This window comes from Phoca vitulina, unplaced genomic scaffold (genome assembly GCF_004348235.1).
Source record: "Phoca vitulina isolate PV1807 unplaced genomic scaffold, GSC_HSeal_1.0 scaffold6, whole genome shotgun sequence".
Classification (NCBI taxonomy): domain Eukaryota; kingdom Metazoa; phylum Chordata; class Mammalia; order Carnivora; family Phocidae; genus Phoca; species Phoca vitulina.
The window spans coordinates 54,852,799-54,871,568 of record NW_022589709.1 but is presented as its reverse complement, the minus strand read 5'-3'; the positions used below and the strand labels follow the sequence as shown (position 1 = coordinate 54,871,568).

At 44.0% G+C, this 18,770-nt stretch overlaps 1 protein-coding gene across 2 annotated transcripts in view; it reads left to right on the top strand.

The window, feature by feature from the left end:
* Positions 1-16,282, top strand: part of MAP1B (microtubule associated protein 1B) — a 91,968-nt gene extending 75,686 nt beyond the window's left edge. For both annotated transcript variants that reach the window (XM_032404246.1, XM_032404247.1), the window contains 3 exons: positions 876-7,386; positions 10,348-10,586; positions 11,792-16,282. In XM_032404246.1, the coding sequence (XP_032260137.1) occupies positions 876-7,386; positions 10,348-10,586; positions 11,792-11,947 (6,906 nt within the window). In that variant the 3' untranslated portion in view covers positions 11,948-16,282. The remainder of the gene's footprint in view (positions 1-875; positions 7,387-10,347; positions 10,587-11,791) is intronic.
* Positions 16,283-18,770: the final 2,488 nt, after the last annotated feature.

Below are 18,770 nucleotides of genomic sequence, written 5' to 3'. Positions count from 1 at the left end.
TAGCCACTCACACCCAGGTTGCCCTGAGAAAAGCAGGAGTTATGAGAAAGTAGAATTTCTCACCTTGGATTTAAACATGAGCCAATGGGGGACAAATCTGGCCACTTGCTCATATAATTAATTATCCACTTGCTTTAATCATCATGACTTTAATCAGAGTATTTATATTTGCAGAGAATCCACTGGATGAGCCACTCATGTTTTAAAGATGCCAGAACCAGTAATTTTTTGTAATGATATGCAATCTAGAACTTCCTGTCTCCAAGGGGAAGAAAAACACATCAAACTTTTTTCTTTGGTATTAACCAAATTCTAAAAGTAGTCAACAACTGGTGCACTAAATCTAAACTCCTTTAGTGTGTCAGTCAGACCTTTTTGCCATGCCCAGTGGAGTAAAGGAAAACATTTTATATAAGTGGTGAAATGACTCACATAGGCTTCCTCTGTGATTGTGTAAAGGGCATTCATGCACGGCAGGCACCCAGGGGTGATATCCAAAGTGCTTCATAACTACTGTTACTGTTACTGTGGCACAGGCACTCATCATTCAGATGGTCACTGGGCCTAGAGCCGGAGCAGAGGTCTGGAGGTCCCCTGCTGGGCAAGAACAGAAACTGGAGGGGTCACAGGGGAGGTGCTGGTGGTGGGGAGGGGTGGTTGAGGTAGAACGGAGTAGTAGGAGGGGTCAGGACGGAGGCTGTTCACCTACCAGAATGGAAATATTTCTGCCTTTACCCAACTAGCATCTCTGAAATCAGCCCTTTGTGCACCCAATGATCCTGTAATGCATAGTAATGGATGGAGATGATGGGTCAGTGATGACAGTCACTTAAGCCTTTTCTTTCTTCCTTTATTATTATTTTTTTAACTCCTAGATTGGGGAATTACTGAGTACCACCCATCCTGCCAACAAAGCCAGCTTAACCCTGTTCTGTCCTGAAGAAGGGGACTGGAAGAACTCCAATCTCGACAGACACAATCTCCAAGACTTCATCAATATTAAACTCAACTCAGCTTCTATATTGCCAGAAATGGAAGGACTTTCCGAGTTTACCGAGTATCTCTCAGAATCAGTGGAAGTCCCATCTCCCTTTGATATCCTAGAACCTCCCACATCGGGCGGATTCCTAAAGCTCTCCAAGCCTTGTTGTTACATTTTTCCAGGAGGGAGGGGCGATTCTGCATTGTTTGCCGTGAATGGATTCAATATGCTCATCAACGGAGGATCGGAAAGGAAATCCTGCTTCTGGAAGCTCATCCGACACTTGGACCGAGTGGACTCCATCCTACTCACCCACATTGGGGATGACAATTTGCCTGGAATAAACAGCATGCTACAGCGGAAAATTGCAGAGCTCGAGGAAGAACAGTCCCAGGGCTCCACCACAAATAGTGACTGGATGAAAAACCTCATCTCCCCTGACTTAGGAGTTGTATTTCTCAATGTCCCTGAAAATCTGAAAAATCCAGAGCCAAACATCAAGATGAAGAGAAGCATAGAAGAAGCTTGCTTCACTCTCCAGTACCTAAATAAATTGTCCATGAAGCCAGAACCTCTTTTCAGAAGTGTAGGCAATACCATTGATCCTGTCATTCTTTTCCAAAAAATGGGAGTTGGTAAACTTGAGATGTACGTCCTTAACCCAGTCAAGAGCAGCAAGGAAATGCAGTATTTCATGCAGCAGTGGACTGGCACCAACAAAGACAAGGCTGAACTAATCCTGCCTAACGGTCAAGAAATAGATATCCCAATTTCCTACTTAACCTCAGTCTCCTCTTTGATCGTGTGGCATCCAGCAAACCCTGCAGAGAAAATCATCCGGGTCCTGTTTCCTGGCAATAGCACCCAATACAATATCCTGGAAGGACTGGAAAAGCTCAAACATTTAGACTTTCTGAAACAGCCGCTGGCCACCCAGAAGGACCTAACTGGCCAGGTGGCGACTCCAGCAGTGAAACAAGTAAAACTGAAACAGAGAGCCGATAGCCGAGAAAGTCTGAAGCCAGCTGCAAAGCCACTTCCTAGCAAATCTGTCCGAAAGGAGTCTAAGGAAGAGACCCCCGATGTTGCAAAAGCTAATCATGTGGAAAAGGCGCCCAAAGTTGAAAGCAAAGAAAAGGTGACAGTGAAAAAAGACAAGCCCGTAAAAACAGAGACCAAACCTCTAGTGACCGAAAAGGAGGTCCCCAGCAAAGAAGAGCTGCCTCCCGTGAAAGCTGAGGTGGCTGAAAAGCCCGCCACAGATGTCAAACCCAAAGTCGCCAAGGAGAAGACGGTGAAAAAGGAAACAAAGGCAAAATCTGAAGAAAAGAAAGAGGAGAAGGAGAAGCCAAAGAAAGAAGTGGCTAAAAAGGAGGACAAAACACCCGTCAAGAAGGAAGAAAAACCCAAAAAGGAAGAGGTGAAAAAGGAAGTGAAAAAAGAAATCAAGAAAGAAGAGAAAAAAGAACCCAAGAAAGAGGTTAAGAAAGAAACCCCGCTGAAGGAAGCCAAGAAGGAGGTGAAGAAGGAAGAGAAGAAGGAAATTAAAAAGGAAGAAAAGGAACCCAAAAAAGAAATTAAGAAACTTCCTAAAGACACAAAGAAATCATCTACTCCTCTATCTGAAGCCAAAAAACCAGCTGCATTAAAACCAAAAGTACCCAAGAAGGAAGAGGCAGTTAAAAAAGATTCTGTTGCTGCTGGAAAGCCAAAGGAGAAGGGGAAGATTAAAGTCGTTAAGAAGGAGGGCAAGACACCGGAGGCTGCGGCCGCAGCCATTGGCTCTGTGGCCGCGGCTGCGGCTGTGGTGGCCGCAGCTGGAATAGCAAGCGCCGGCCCTGCCAAAGAACTCGAGGCCGAGAGGTCCCTTATGTCATCCCCTGAGGATCTGACCAAGGACTTTGAAGAGTTAAAGGCCGAAGAGGTCGATGTGGCAAAAGACATGAAGCCTCAGCTGGAGCTGATCGAAGATGAGGAGAAACTGAAGGAAACTGAGCCAGTCGAAGCCTATGTCATCCAGAAAGAGACAGAAGTCATCAAAGGTCCTGCTGAGTCTCCCGATGAGGGAATCACCACCACCGAAGGAGAGGGCGAATGTGAACAAACGCCCGAGGAGCTGGAGCCAGTCGAGAAGCAGGGGGTGGACGACATTGAAAAATTTGAAGACGAAGGAGCCGGTTTTGAAGAATCCTCAGAGACTGGAGACTATGAGGAGAAGGCAGAAACTGAGGAGGCTGAGGAGCCGGAAGAGGACGTTGAAGAAAATGTGTGTGTGAGCATCTCCAAGCACAGCCTCGTGGAGGAGGAGGAAAGTGCCAAGGCTGAGGCAGATGTGCATATCAAGGAGAAGAGGGGGTCTCTGGCCAGTGGAGATGACAGAGCAGAAGAAGACATGGATGAGGCAGTGGAGAAAGGAGAAGCTGAACTATCTGAGGAGGAGATTGATGAAGAAGACAGAGCCGAGGATGCCAGAGAGGAAGAATATGAGCCCGAAAAAGCTGAAGCTGAAGATTACGTGATGGCCGTGGTTGACAAGGCTGCGGAGGCTAGCGGTGTCGAGGATCAGTATGGATTCCTTACCACAGCCATCAAGCAACCAGGAGCCCAGTCTCCTGCCCGAGAACCTGCATCTTCAATTCATGATGAGACTTTACCTGGAGGCTCAGAGAGTGAGGCCACCGCTTCTGATGAGGAGAATCGAGAAGACCAGCCTGAAGAATTCACTGCCACCTCTGGCTACACTCAGTCTACCATTGAGATATCCAGCGAGCCCACCCCAATGGATGAGATGTCTACTCCTCGCGATGTGATGAGTGATGAGATCAACAATGAAGAGACAGAGTCCCCATCTCAAGAATTTGTAAACATCACCAAATACGAGTCTACACTCTATTCACAGGAATACTGCAAACCTGCTGTTACGTCACTCAATGGATTATCTGAAGGATCAAAAACAGATGCCACAGATGGGAAGGATTACAATGCGTCAGCCTCCACCATCTCACCACCGTCATCCATGGAGGAAGACAAATTTAGCAAATTTGCTCTGCGTGATGCTTACTACTCCGAAGAGAAAGACCTGAAAGCCAGTGCCACATTGACGATCAAAGACACCATCTCAGCAGTTTCCGATGAAAAACTTAGTCCACCCAAGAGCCCATCCCTGAGCCCATCTCCTCCATCACCCATAGAAAAGACCCCCCTGGGTGAACGCAGTGTGAACTTTTCTCTGACGCCCAATGAGATTCAAGTCTCAGCAGAGGCAGAAGCAGCCCCAGTGTCTCCTGAGGTGACCCAAGAAGTAGTTGAAGAACATTGCGCTAGTCCTGAGGATAAGACCCTGGAAGTCGTGTCTCCATCTCAGTCTGTAACTGGCAGCGCTGGCCACACACCTTACTACCAGTCTCCCACTGAAGAGAAATCTGGTCACCTCCCCACAGAAGTAATTGAAAAACCACCAGCAGTTCCAGTGAGTTTTGAATTCAGTGATGCCAAAGATGAGAATGAAAGGGCTTCCATAAGCCCCATGGATGAACCCGTGCCTGACTCGGAATCTCCTATTGAAAAAGTTTTGTCTCCTTTACGGAGCCCTCCCCTAATTGGATCCGAGTCTGCATATGAAGGTTTTCTAAGTGCTGACGACAAGGCTGCTGGTAGAGGTGCTGAAAGCCCCTTTGAAGGAAAGAATGGAAAACAAGGCTCTCCAGACGAAATAAGTCCAGTTTCTGACATAACTTCTGCTGGTCTTTTCCAAGACAAAGAGGAAGGGAAGAGCACAGACTTTATACCAATAAAGGAAGACTTTGGTCAAGAAAAGAAAACTGATGATGTCGAAGCCATGAGTTCTCAATCTGGACTGGCTTTAGATGAAAGGAAGTTAGGAGGAGATGTTTCTCCTACACAAATAGATGTCAGTCAGTTTGGATCTTTTAAGGAAGACACTAAGATGTCCATTTCTGAAGGCACTGTCTCAGACAAGTCGGCTACTCCTGTTGATGAGGGTGTAGCAGAAGACACATACTCTCATATGGAGGGTGTGGCCTCAGTATCCACAGCTTCCGTGGCTACAAGCTCATTTCCAGAGCCAACAACAGATGACGTGTCTCCTTCTCTGCATGCCGAAGTTGGCTCCCCACATTCCACAGAAGTAGATGATTCCCTTTCAGTGTCTGTCGTGCAAACGCCTACTACTTTCCAGGAAACAGAAATGTCTCCATCTAAAGAAGAATGTCCAAGACCAATGTCAATTTCTCCACCAGATTTCTCCCCTAAAACAGCCAAATCCAGGACACCAGTCCAAGATCACAGATCAGAACAGTCCTCAATGTCTATTGAATTTGGTCAGGAATCCCCTGAGCATTCCCTTGCTATGGACTTTAGTCGACAGTCTCCAGATCACCCTACGGTGGGTGCAGGTATGCTTCACATCACTGAAAATGGGCCCACTGAAGTGGATTACAGTCCTTCTGACATGCAGGACTCTAGTTTATCACATAAGATACCACCAATGGAGGAGCCATCCTACACCCAAGATAATGATCTTTCTGAGCTCATCTCAGTGTCTCAGGTTGAGGCCTCCCCATCCACCTCTTCAGCACATACTCCCTCTCAGATAGCGTCTCCTCTCCAAGAAGACACCCTATCTGACGTCGTTCCTCCCAGAGATATATCCTTATATGCCTCACTCACCTCAGAAAAAGTGCAAAGTCTAGAAGGAGAGAAGCTCTCACCAAAATCTGATATTTCTCCACTCACCCCAAGAGAGTCCTCTCCTTTATATTCACCTAGCTTTTCAGATTCTACCTCGGCCGTCAAAGAGAACATAGCAGTTTGCCACACTTCCTCCCCTCCATCGATGGATGCAGCATCCGCAGAGCCCTATGGCTTCCGTGCCTCGATGTTATTTGATACGATGCAACACCAGCTGGCCTTGAACAGAGATTTGACCTCCTCTGGTGTGGAGAAGGACAGTGGAGGGAAGACACCTGGTGACTTCAGCTATGCCTATCAAAAGCCCGAGAAAACAACCATGTCCCCAGATGAAGAAGGTTACGACTATGAGTCTTATGAGAAAACCACCCGGCCCCCAGACGTGAGCGGCTATTACTATGAGAAGACAGAGAGAACCACAAAATCCCCGTGTGACAGCAGCTACTCTTATGACACCGTTGAGAAAACCACCAAGACCCCTGAAGATGGTGGCTATGCCTATGACATTGCTGAGAAGACCACCCGGAGCCCTGAAGAGGGCGAGTACAGCTATGAGACAAGTGAGAAGACGATGCGGTCCCCTGAAGGGAGCGGTTACAGCTATGAAAAGACTGAGCGGTCTAGAAGACTCCTGGATGACATCAGCAATGGCTATGATGACTCTGAAGATGGCGGCCACACACTTGGGGATTCCAGCTACTCTTACAAGACCACTGAGAAAATTGCCAGTTTCTCTGAGTCTGAAAGTTTCTCCTATGAGACACCTACAACAGCTACCCGAGCCCCTGATGCTTCCACGTACTGTTATGAGACGGCAGAGAAAATTACCAGAACCCCCCAAGCATCTACGTATTCCTATGAGACTTCAGACCAGTGCTACCCTGCAGAAAAGAAGTCCCCCTCAGAGGCTCGCCAGGATGTGGACTTATGCCTTGTGTCCTCCTGTGAATACAAGCATCCCAAGACGGAACTTTCGCCCTCCTTCATTAATCCCAATCCTCTCGAGTGGTTTGCCAGCGAAGAGCCAATTGAAGAATCTGAGAAGCCCCTCACCCAAGCGGGGGGAGCCCCACCGCCTCCAGGAGGAAAGCCACAGGGGCGACAATGTGACGAAACCCCTCCCACCTCAGTCAGCGAGTCAGCTCCATCCCAGACAGATTCTGATGTCCCCCCGGAGACCGAAGAGTGCCCTTCCATCACAGCTGATGCAAATATCGACTCTGAAGATGAATCAGAAACCATCCCCACAGACAAAACCGTCACATACAAACACATGGACCCACCTCCAGCTCCCATGCAGGACCGCAGCCCTTCTCCACGCCACCCTGACGTGTCCATGATGGACCCGGAGGCCTTGGCCATTGAGCAGAACCTGGGCAAAGCTCTGAAGAAAGACCTGAAAGAGAAGACCAAAACCAAAAAGCCAGGTACAAAGACCAAATCGTCGTCACCTGTCAAAAAGGGTGATGGGAAGTCAAAGCCCTCTGCAGCTTCACCAAAACCAGCGGGCTTGAAAGAATCCTCAGATAAGGTGTCCAGAGTGGCTTCTCCTAAGAAGAAGGAATCTGTGGAAAAAGCAACAAAAACCACTACCACTCCAGAGGTCAAAGCTGCACGTGGGGAAGAGAAAGACAAGGACACCAAGAATGCTGCCAACACTTCCACATCCAAATCGGTAAAGACTGCAGCTGCAGGTAGGTGGAAGGTGCCGGCAGCCTGATACAGGCCACGACTATTCCACTGTGACCGGAGCCTTTGAATGTCCCTGTGACTTGGTACTGGGAAGATGAGAGTACAACAATCCCTTCCCTTTTACTAGTCTCTTCTGCCGAAAGGTGTGGGTATTAGTGCCGCGTGGCCGCAGGCTTGAGGGTGGTGCAGCACATTGCCCAGAGCAGCTCTGATTCACCAGCTGTGATCTGGGTTTGCTCCCTTCGGCCACACAGCAACCACAGCCTTGTTCTAAATCTTCAGAACCAGGGATGTGTGTTTCAAGCTCCCCTGGAAGACTGTGTTGGCATTGGCCTCAGTCACACTGGCCTCAGAATCGAGCTCAGGTGACACAGGCCAGGAGCTCCCGAAGGTTTCGGGAGCACAGGAGTGCCAAGCCGAGCCTAGCGTAACCAGTGTAGGCCCAAGATTTAGATTCAATTCTTTTATGAAAAAAAAATTTTAAGTAAAATTATAACATTTTTTAAAGTTATAATATTTAAAATTAAAAATTAGAAAAATTTTAAATTAAAAAGAATCGCCAGTCTAGAGTGACATGCACATTAAAGGCAGTGCTCTGTTTTCTTACTGGCCAACGAATATCATAATTTCAGTTGACCAGTACCCAGTACAAATTGAGAGAAAAACATCGAAGGCTCTTCTTAACCCCCTCTTATGCCGCAGTCTCACTAACAGAGAGTCGGGATTCTATTCCAAGTTGAAATTCAGTTGGTAGAAGGAGATATCTCTGACTTCTGATCATTTCTCTTTTGGTCCCAATTCCCTTATTCAATTCCCAAAAACCCAGCAATAACCTGGGTTTTTGATGGAACAGGTCTCTGATGGCCCAGCTTCATTTCTTTGCTTCAAACCAATCATAGGGATTTGCATTAATACATTTTATTTGCTTTAAGTAGTTATTCAGGGATTTCAGACCTCTGTTCACAAAGTAATATAAATTGACCCAAACGTGTAAAGCAAAAAGTAATTTGAATAACATTCCTCGTTTATTAGGGAAAAATCTGGTAGATGAACCTTGGGCCTCTCAAATTCTGTGCATTTTAGGAAGTATCATTTATAGCTGCCAAGCTGTACTTTAAGCAGCATGGAGGATCAATTTCAAGCCTGAGTTCTCATCGCATTTTCTCTTTGTACATGCATGCAGAAAACAAACTGAATTTGTTCATGCTTAGAACTAATGGAAAACCACCAGATAATTAACCTCTTGGTCTGAAAGAGTTGGCAACCGGCCTGCACTTAGGCGAAAACATGACATCCTTTCAAACAGATAAAAACCAACTGAAACTCGCTACCAAACTTGCCAGATATAGCCACTCTAGCCCACACAATGGGGTTTTTAAAACATTTTTTGTGTGTCGTTTAAAGAGATATTTTTAAGGCCAAGTAATAAATAAAGATGAGTTCATTTGAATTTACTTTGAAGGTGCTTTTCCAGTAGGTTTCTAAAACAACACAACTGCATTATTAATTGATTTTTTTTTTTTTTAACAAATCTGGATCGACTGCTGTCAGTTCTCTCAGTTCGTTTAGTGTTGATGGTAGTGATTTAGCGCACAAGGGAAAATTGTGGACATTTTTAATCATTAGAACTGTAGTTAATAAACTTCCGCTATCAGTCAGAATTCTTTGGTAGGCCTAAATATGGACATTTTGAGGGCTTTTAGCTCAGATTCATTAAAATGGCTGGTTATTCATTAAAAATGAGTCAGTTTACCCAAATATCAGTTTGGCTGATTCTCTTCACTCCCCCACTCCTTCTAAAACTAAAACTGGACAATCGAAGGAATTCACTGGTGGTTTGACTCTGGGTTGACAGTCTTTAACTATCCTATGGAGAAAGGAAAGAGGATTAAGTATATAGGATCCAGCTGGTATTTTAAATGACTTTATAGCAGTGGTCTCAAACCAACTGCACATTAGCATTATTTGGGATGCTTTTAAAAGACGGTGGTGCCCAAGCCCTGTCCCAGCCCAGTGAAGCCAGACTCTGGGGTGTGGGGTCTGGGCATCAGTATTAGCCTTTTTTAGGTGATGCTAATTATACAGCTAGGCTGAAGGACCACTGCCTTAGAATGCCAGTTCTGTTAATGTTCCAGAAAGTTTAAACCTTCTAGCCAGAACAAGTCAGAAAGCCATCTCATCAGACAAGGTGCCAGGAAAGTTTTGGGTTAATCTGAATCTTGACTTTGCCTGGGCTTTCTAATTTAGACTCCCAGTGTTGGCAGCCAGATGCCCCTTTCCCCAGTCTGGTATGTCTTGATTGGCTAGAGAAGCCTAGTCTTTCTGAACCTTCTTGTCAAAGTTTGGTAGCCAGCCTTGCCGAGGGAGAGATGTCTCACTTTTCAGAGTACTGTGCTAGGACTGAATATAGTGTTTCATCAGTTTATGAACAAGGCTGAGTTCTGGGGGCCTTGGAGATCATAGGAGGTTAAAATCTGAACCATTTACTAAGTCAGATGTTGGAGTATAATATTCAGCTGTGAGCAGAGTTGCTGTCACATGAGATCCTAACATGAATTACTAACATTGCTTATAACTGTGGTTTGCCAAATGCAGAGGCTTCCTTTTGACTTTCAAAATTGGTTTCTTAGATCACTTTTCAAATTAGGATGCACATTAGCAGCTCTTTTAGGAGGAGTATTACTCTCTAGTTCCATCCTTTGGGAAGGCCTTGGAACTCTTCTTTCTTTCTAAGGGGTTGTCCACAAAGAAAAATCATCCCATTCTTTGCTTCTCCTGTTGAGATGGTGAACAACCATGTTATGCTTTCTCGTTACCCTTTACAAGAGAGAGAGAAATGCCCAAATGCCCCCTTTGCATATCCTGCAGGACCTTCTTGGGGATGAGTAGGAAAGGAGTACCGGACCAGTGGGTCTCTTCGCATTTCTGTGACCCTGGCTTTTCTCTTTGTTTGTTTACCAAAGGACCAGGAAACACCAAGCCTTCCAAGCCCTCAGCTGTGCCTCCAGGCCCCCCTGTGTATTTGGACCTGTGCTATATTCCCAATCACAGCAATAGTAAGAATGTTGATGTCGAATTTTTCAAGAGAGTGAGGTCATCCTACTACGTGGTGAGTGGGAATGACCCTGCTGCTGAGGAGCCCAGCCGGGCTGTCCTGGATGCCTTGTTGGAAGGGAAAGCCCAGTGGGGCAGCAACATGCAGGTAAGAGCCCCAGGACAGTGTCTGCACTGCACATGGAGCTGTGTCCAGAGGCGGAGGGAAGGAATCGTTTAAAGAGGCACCACTGTGATTGTGGATCCGCATGAGGTGCCCCATGGGTCTCTCCCACATGAAATATCCTGAGGACAAAGTGGATTTCACACACGGAAGATAGTCTAGAATGTTATTCTTGGTACCACCACTACCACGGTCTGGGAGGGAAGCCATTTTACCATCCTAGGCATAATTCACTTGTCTACAAAATGGGCCCAAGATTACTTGACCTTCCCTCTAATATACCAAGAATCAAAATGCTATTTCCATATGAGAGCTACTCAAATTGTCTTTACTCCTTAGTGTTTCACAAATAGACCAAAGCTAGGAATATGGCCATTTAGAAAATCACCGGGCCAGGTGAAATCCCACGGGAGGAGCATTACTGAAAATGGTCCCCAACAGGACCCTCCCAGCTCACAAACATCACATTGTAACTGGCTGTGAACCACCTCTCTTATTTTGGGGTGATCTTTGCTTATCTCAGGTTTACCTGTGGTTTTGCATAGTCACCTAGTAAACTGTGTTTGCATAACAATAAATACAATTATTTGCTAGGTAATCATCTTAAATCTCATGAGAAACACCCAGTGGCCTCCTAATGAGTATTAGATGGAATTTTTACCATTCAAACTAGTACCCACCCAGCCAGCCAGCCACCCACCCACTCTACCATCCCAGCCACAGACATAAAGATAACAAATCTTTGTTCTCAGGATACAATATTAGTTACACACAATTGAGCGGCAATGATAACTAAAGTTCCTTGGATTAAATATGCAGTATCTTTCATGCAAAATTGCCCAGGTCTGTGAAAGGAAATACAAGCAATCCCACCTTAACTGAAGCCCTTCTTAACACTGAGTATTTGAAAACTCGATGATGAATATAGATGAACTAATTGACTGGTCATGAGCTGCTTTTGGTTCCAGTCTTTAACTCTCTCAGAAAAACTTAATTTTTTACAGCTCTATTTTGATTTCTGGAAAATGTATTAAGTTGGAAAGTCCTTTGTATCTCTTGAGAAAAAAACAGAAAATTTTCCTCTTTCCCCTTCTTCTTTTAATAGTCTGATTCATACCTTATTATTGCTCTATTTTTTAAATCAGATTTCTAGCTCTGCCCTTAACCAACTATTTCCTGTCTCCCTGCAGGTAACCCTGATCCCTACTCATGACTCAGAAGTGATGAGGGAATGGTACCAAGAGACCCATGAGAAACAACAAGACCTCAACATCATGGTTTTAGCAAGCAGCAGCACAGTGGTTATGCAAGATGAATCCTTCCCTGCATGCAAGATTGAACTGTAAAAACCAAGGCCAGCCACACCACAGGATTTGAACTTTGTTTCCAGAAATTCTTCAGTTTGAAACCACCTTTTCTAAAAAGTCAATTCGTCTAAATAAGTCACTGAACTGTTACCTGCCAAATGCTATACTGTGTCACGGTGATGCAAGTCACTAATATTTCTTAGTTTTTGCTGATTGCTAAGGGAAGTAACAGTATTCCCACAGTAGGGTTCAAGTTACTGCAAAATTACCTACCCCAGTTCATCTCTGCTGAACATTTGGAAACCATGCACTAGCAAACCCAACTGACTTCTGCTAGGTAGAGGCATTTGTCTTAGAGAGAGAGAGAGAGAGAAAGAAAGAGAGAGAGAGTGCGCGCGCACAATGAGAGAGAACACAGGAGAGAGAGAATGAGAAAGGAAAAGAATGCAAGAGAAGGAGAGGTAATGGTAGAGAGTGCTGGTGAGATACCCAGAGAGAAAGAGACAGAGCAAGGTGGGGTAAGGAGGAGAGAATAACCAGCACTTAGGGCTGCATTTTCTCAGGCAGTCTGTATTCTGTAGTCTACATAGGCCAAGTTTTCAATTTGTGTCAGTCTGAGTCATCAAAAAGGGTCTTCATTTTCTAAAACAAGTTAGCTGGAAGGAAACAAAAAGAACAAAACTTGTTACGAGGGCATGTGAGATTTTCACGCCTTAATTAAGCTCCTTCAGTTTGAAGGCTGCACACTGACATGATGTAGTGAGCGCAGACTGGATGAGCGAGTGGTTTGAACCCCATTCCGAACTCTCAGACTCTTCAGACACACGAGTAGATTGATCTAAGGCATGCTCCCAGCATTTGTCCACCCAGTTAGTCTACTCGGAGTCACTTCACCTGCATGCGGAAACACCCAAGTCCACCCCAATTAACAAGCAAATACCAAAGCGGTTGGGAGTACACACGGTAGACAATTTGCCTTAGAAAGTGACTTGAATGTACAAAGATACTTGATGCACTTATTTTTTGTGAGACCGCAAGTTTATAAAACATCCGTGTAGGATTATAGATACTCCAGTTAAAGGAGCAAGTGTGTGCGCGTGTGGGAGGGGGACCTAGAAGCTGCTCTGATGGGTGCAGCGGTTTGATGCTGAGTCATGTGTGTTGAATACCACCTCAGTGCACCTGTGGCCGCTCAGCCGAACAAGTTGAGCCTATCATAGCTTCTCTACTACTGCAAGTTCCAAGATCGAAATGGCTTCTATGATCAGAACTGGGAGCACAGTGAATCTTATGGTGGAAGAGGTTCTCGACAAGTGTACAGTATTTACCTTCCTTTGTCTTACATTGGCTTTTTTCCTTTTTTTTAAAAATTTTCCATTACTTTCAGCATAATTATGGGAACAAGTGTACAGAAGAGTTTTTTTGTTTTTGTTTTTGTTTTTAGATATGTGAGAACTTTTCATAGATGAACTTTTTAACAAATGTTTTCATTTACAGGAAAATGCAAAGAAAATTTCAAGTGACAGTCTTTTTTTTTAAGTCTTTCATAAGACAAAATAATGTTTCTTGAAGTTCTGGTGAGATTGAAGTCTGATGTTGCAGTAATAATATTTATTAAAACCCGTAAGTACCAGGAATAGTGATACCTCCCACCCCTTGATTCCCCTAACATACAAACCTGAGTATGTGTTATTTGAGAGTGGGGCAGAATGGCACGGTAGGCTACTTTCCCAGGCCTTTGCAAGTGTATCACCCTGTGGTATTCTACATCCTTCTTTCAAGACCTTTAACCATGAGGTAAAAGAGCCAAGACAAGTTCAAAGAACCCTAGCAAAAATTTGCTTTGGGATTTTCTTTTCTGGAAAAAAAGGTAAAAGAAATAATTCATTGAGAGCAAATGAATTCCCGTCTCCGACGATTCATCATGTAGAGTTCAGAGATCATTTCCATCATTGTCGTCATTGAACTATGAACCTGGAAGCCAGATCATGATTAAAACTGACGTCAAGTTTCAAGTTGCAGATCAATGCACCCAGTGTTCAGATGTGGCAAACTTCTCAGTGACAACTGTGCTGTGCTCTGTCACGTTGTGTTTCCTGCAGACTCTTTAAGATCTACGGAGTAGTGAACAATGACCTCATTTTATTTTCTATGTTAGTTATTTATTTCAAAATTAACATTTTAGTTGATTTTTGTCTGGTAAGTGTATGTTTTGCACTGCTAACTAACTACTATGAGGGTTTAAACAATGCTTCTTCAGGGTCCCTTCACGGAGGACCTATGCAGTCTACTTAATGCTGTGAATTACATTTTTCAAATGTTTTAATTTTTTAAAAAATTAATATTCTATTTTTTTTAGGCTTCTCTAAAAATGCTTTTATTTATTACCCCATTTCTTTAGAGTCCTTAAGAATGACACATTGATAAAGGGTACAAAAAAATCACACAAAATGGAAAACTCATTGTGACAAAAATGGATTTTATTGAGTATAAACTTACCTACTTCAAACTTATTTTATGAGACCACCCAAGATAACTCATGATAATTATTTACTGGTTAGTTGAGTTGGTTAGGTCCACGTAATACATGGGAAGAGAAACTGATTTCCAGCCTTCTTGCCAAATCCAGACCTCTGCTTGATTTTTCTTTGATAGAAGATGGAATTATTTTCCAGTTTCCCCAAATTAAATTTAACGTGTGCATTATTTTGCTTTGTAAAAAAGTACAAACATTTTGGAGAATTATAGCCAATCTTCAATTATAACCATTCTATCCTACTCCTTTTTTTCCTTTTTTTTTTTGCTATGGGATTTAATGGGAAAAATACACAAAAGCTGTCACTGGTCAGCTGGCTCTTTTTCCTACGAAATGTAACGGTACCTTTTTCCATCCATTGTTCTCAGTGATGACCGCAGAGCTTGAGTATACTAGGAAAGTCAATATTTGCATTGCAGGTCGCTCCTGTCCTTCCAGACACCTCTCCTACCTGTGTGACTAACCTAATTTTGCTAGTTCCATAAGTACACAATTAGTTTAGTAACAGCCATCACAATGTACCATGTACATTCATGGTGAGGGCTAGAGATTGACAGAGACTTCTAGGAGCTTTATTCGTACTGATTACTTAATCCAATTGTACAGATTGAATATTTGAGTGAAAGGAATTTACACTGTTTAAATGACGAGACTCCATCAAGAGGGCACTCATGATCACGAACTTTTGGTAGTATTCTTAAGCAAAATTCTACAGAGACTAAATGTTAAGAGATGATCCTCCACTTTCAATTTTAACGAATTCTATCCCCTTTCTCAAAACCCAACCCCCATGCATGCTTTCTCAGTCTTGTGGTGGGACTGGATACAATGACCCCTTCCCCCCCCAACACCATTTTCCATGGAGTTAAAAAAAAAAAAAAAAATTTTTTTTTTTTAAACCTTACATATCCTAGTGAATGGTTTCCCCAGTGTATATGAATGTTTTAAGTGTCTCCAATAGCTTATGCAGTTTAGGAGCTTTTCAATACTCATTTAATAAGATTCAATCATTTGCTAATGAAAATTCTACCACCTTCCATTTTCTCTCTATTACCAAATTTCAGCTCTCAGGAGCTGCTCTACAATTCTGAAATTGCTTTTCTTGCCTCTCTTTAGTCACCTGTCACAGGAGGTTCTTGCTCGGTAATGATATTGTGAGTTAGATTAATAACATTTTTTTTTGTGCTTCAGATTTAGAAGAAAAGATTTGTTTCCATTTGAAAGGAACTGTAAGCTTTTATCTTCTAACCAACTGAACAACACACCAAAAACAGCCTAGGGATGAGCATTTCTTTGAAAGCAATTAGGTTATTCACCTGGTATTAAAACTATTGACTATTAAAAAAAATCTGACTTTATTAATTTAAAAGGCAGCATCAAAAACTGAAAAGGAAGGGAAAAAAATAAATAGCTTCTCTGCACTCGTTTGGAGCTCCCCAAACAGGAGCCATCAAGATGAGGCATCAAGACCGGGCTGCCCTTTCGAGAACACCGTGCAGCCGTCCTGAGTCGTGCTTACCTGCGCTGCATGCAGCCTTCTCTTTCCGGTCCTGGAAAGAAGTGGTCTTGAGCCCAGCTGAGAAGCACCTCCACTCCTCTCTCTTGTTCTGAATGGTGTTTGTGTCAGTCTGCAGCTGTGTATGGTATTATGTCTTATAATCCTGCATCACTTCTATCCTATCCAGTCATATCTAATGTAGAAAATTAGTTTTCAGTGAAAGTAATATGTAGTGCTTTTATGATATTTGTGTGCAATATCCCCTCTTCCATTGAGGATATTTGATGTAAAAGAAAAAAAAAACTCAGTTCCACAATAAAATACAAAAGTGGCAAAAGTTCATGTGTGTGCTGTGCTGTCCTTTGTCTTGTGTGCTGAGTTGGGCTCATCAGGAGTTGGGACTTGCCACCCACAGTGGGGGAACACATTCACTCACGAGGGCTGATTGTGTTCTTTTCAGTGGCTCCCTGGCTTTTGGCAAACTGCAGAGAGGGCCTTGTACTATTTTGGTAACTGCTACATCGTTACCTTTTCTAACCCACCCCTGGAGTGTGTTGGGGTCTAAGGACAGAAACTGGGAGGTGAAGGAAACAGATAATTGCCATTATTGCTTAAAAAGAATCCATAGACCAATGCAGATGAAGGAGGATATTGGGAGGGTTTCTTATATAAAGCAAAACACAGGTTTTAGGGGCGCCTGGGTGGCTCAGATGGTTAAGCGTCTGCCTTCGGCTCAGGTCATGATCTCAGGGTCCTGGGATCGAGTCCCGCATCGGGCTTCCTGCTCCTTGGGAGCCTGCTTCTCCCTCTGCCTCTCTCTCTCTGTCTCTCATGAATAGGTGGATAAAATCTTTAAAAAAAAAAAAAAAAAAAAAGATTTAAAAAAAAAACAAAAAACACAGGTTTTAATCCTAGGTCTGCCACAGACGGCTGGCTCCCTGACCTCAGTCACTTTATCCATCTGAGGTTTCTTTACTTCCCTGTAAAATGAGAGGATTTGACAAGATGGTCAGACTGGGTGATCCCTCCCAAGACTGACTTTCTGGGGCTCTACAAAGCCATCATGTTCAGGAATTACATCTAATACCATATCTGCCTCTTGGTTTCTTGCTCAGTTACAGAATAAGCTTATATAACTAACAATTCCCTGTGGCTTTGACTGACACCCAAGAACTAAAAGCTGATTTAGGGAAAGTGATTATAAATAACAGAGTATCTGAAAAAAGAAGGAATTTCTTAGTCATTCAAATGATTCTTGTACCTTCACTCTATACCCTGCAGTGAGTAATACTGTGGGGATTTATAAAGGCGAACAAAACATAAAGTGCTGCCCTAAACTGGGGTGACAGGGGTTCCCAAAGTTCAAGGGTGAGGAAGAGCACCAGAAGGGATGTCTAAGCTGAGACCTGCTGTGTGTGTGTTGGACAGACGCGACCTCCAGGCAGAGGCGACAGCTCACACCAACAGAGCAGCAGCAGTTATGCCGGGGCCACCCGGCTCCGAATGGCGAGCGTGCAGTGAGAGGCACCAGCACCTCGACTCCTTCCACACTGTCACAATATGCCCACGGAGGGCTCAACGGAGACTTCCAGGGCCTGGCCCTGTCTTCAGAGATGATCCTGTGGCCTCAAAAGGCGACTGCAGTATGACCTGAGTCATAAGGATGTCTCTTTGTTACATACACTCCTTTTATCTTATATTGTGCCTCCAAAACCCTGGGGCTTCACGAACTGGTCCCGTTAGAAGTTGCTGTTTGGCAGAAGGGATCTGGAAATGCCTCCAGAGATGAAAGGGTTTAGCATGTGAGAACTCAGGGTGGGAAATCATCACCAAGAGATTTTAATTACATCTATCACACTAAAGTAAGTTATCTTCTATTCCACTGCCAAACTACTCAGTTCAGGATGTCTTTCTGGCCGGAACCGAGGGTGCGGGCCCATCTGCGTTAGCCCGGGAACTGCCCGGGCTTTGGCTCTGCAAGTCCTGTGTCTTAGGAGGTCATCGGTCCCAGGGAAGCCCTGCCAGGTGTTCACCCGACCCAAACCTCCCCACGTGTTTCTATCCCACTCCCTCCAGACCCAGGCACAGCAGAGATGGGGAGGGAGTTAATACCCTTCCAGCTGGTCCTTTTCTAGACACCGGACGTGGCGTTCTTCGGTTTCTTTTTTCCTGTCTTCCAGGTAAATCAACAAAGGTCTGCTAAGGTACGGACTCCACCTTCTCTCTCTTTATACTTATATTGCTCATTCTAAATGTTTCTCTGTGTCCCTACAATGATCTCTCGATAAACTCCTCACTCATGAATTCTCGGGCTCTTGCATAATCCCAGATCACTATTTCTTCTTTGATTTTATACTGTGCATCTTGAAAATTCACTGGAGTCATATATGCACATTGACTCTTGGTCACACCCAGTTCCTTGAAGATGAGCAGTTCTTCTGGGTAATTCTGGAGGTGTTCCTGGCCATGTTTTCACAGATGATGGAGCATCATAATAAGGACTGCTTCATGGGGTGATCTCGCCATAAAAAATAGGCACAGCTCCATTTCATGGCTCAGACTCTCCCCACTCAAACCAAAACTGCATGTTACTGTAATGCAGTCTCATGGATTTGAGCTGATGACTTTTACAACTGCTATCTCCAGTCCGTACCTCTTCTCTGATCTCCAAATTCAGATCCTGCTGTCTATTAATAGCCCCATTTGGATGGTTAATAAGGATCTGTAAAATAACTCCAATCAAATTTAACATGCCCCCAAACAAATCTTTGATTTCCCCAAACTACTTCTTCCTGTAGGCTTTTCTACCTCAGTAAATGGCAAACTCA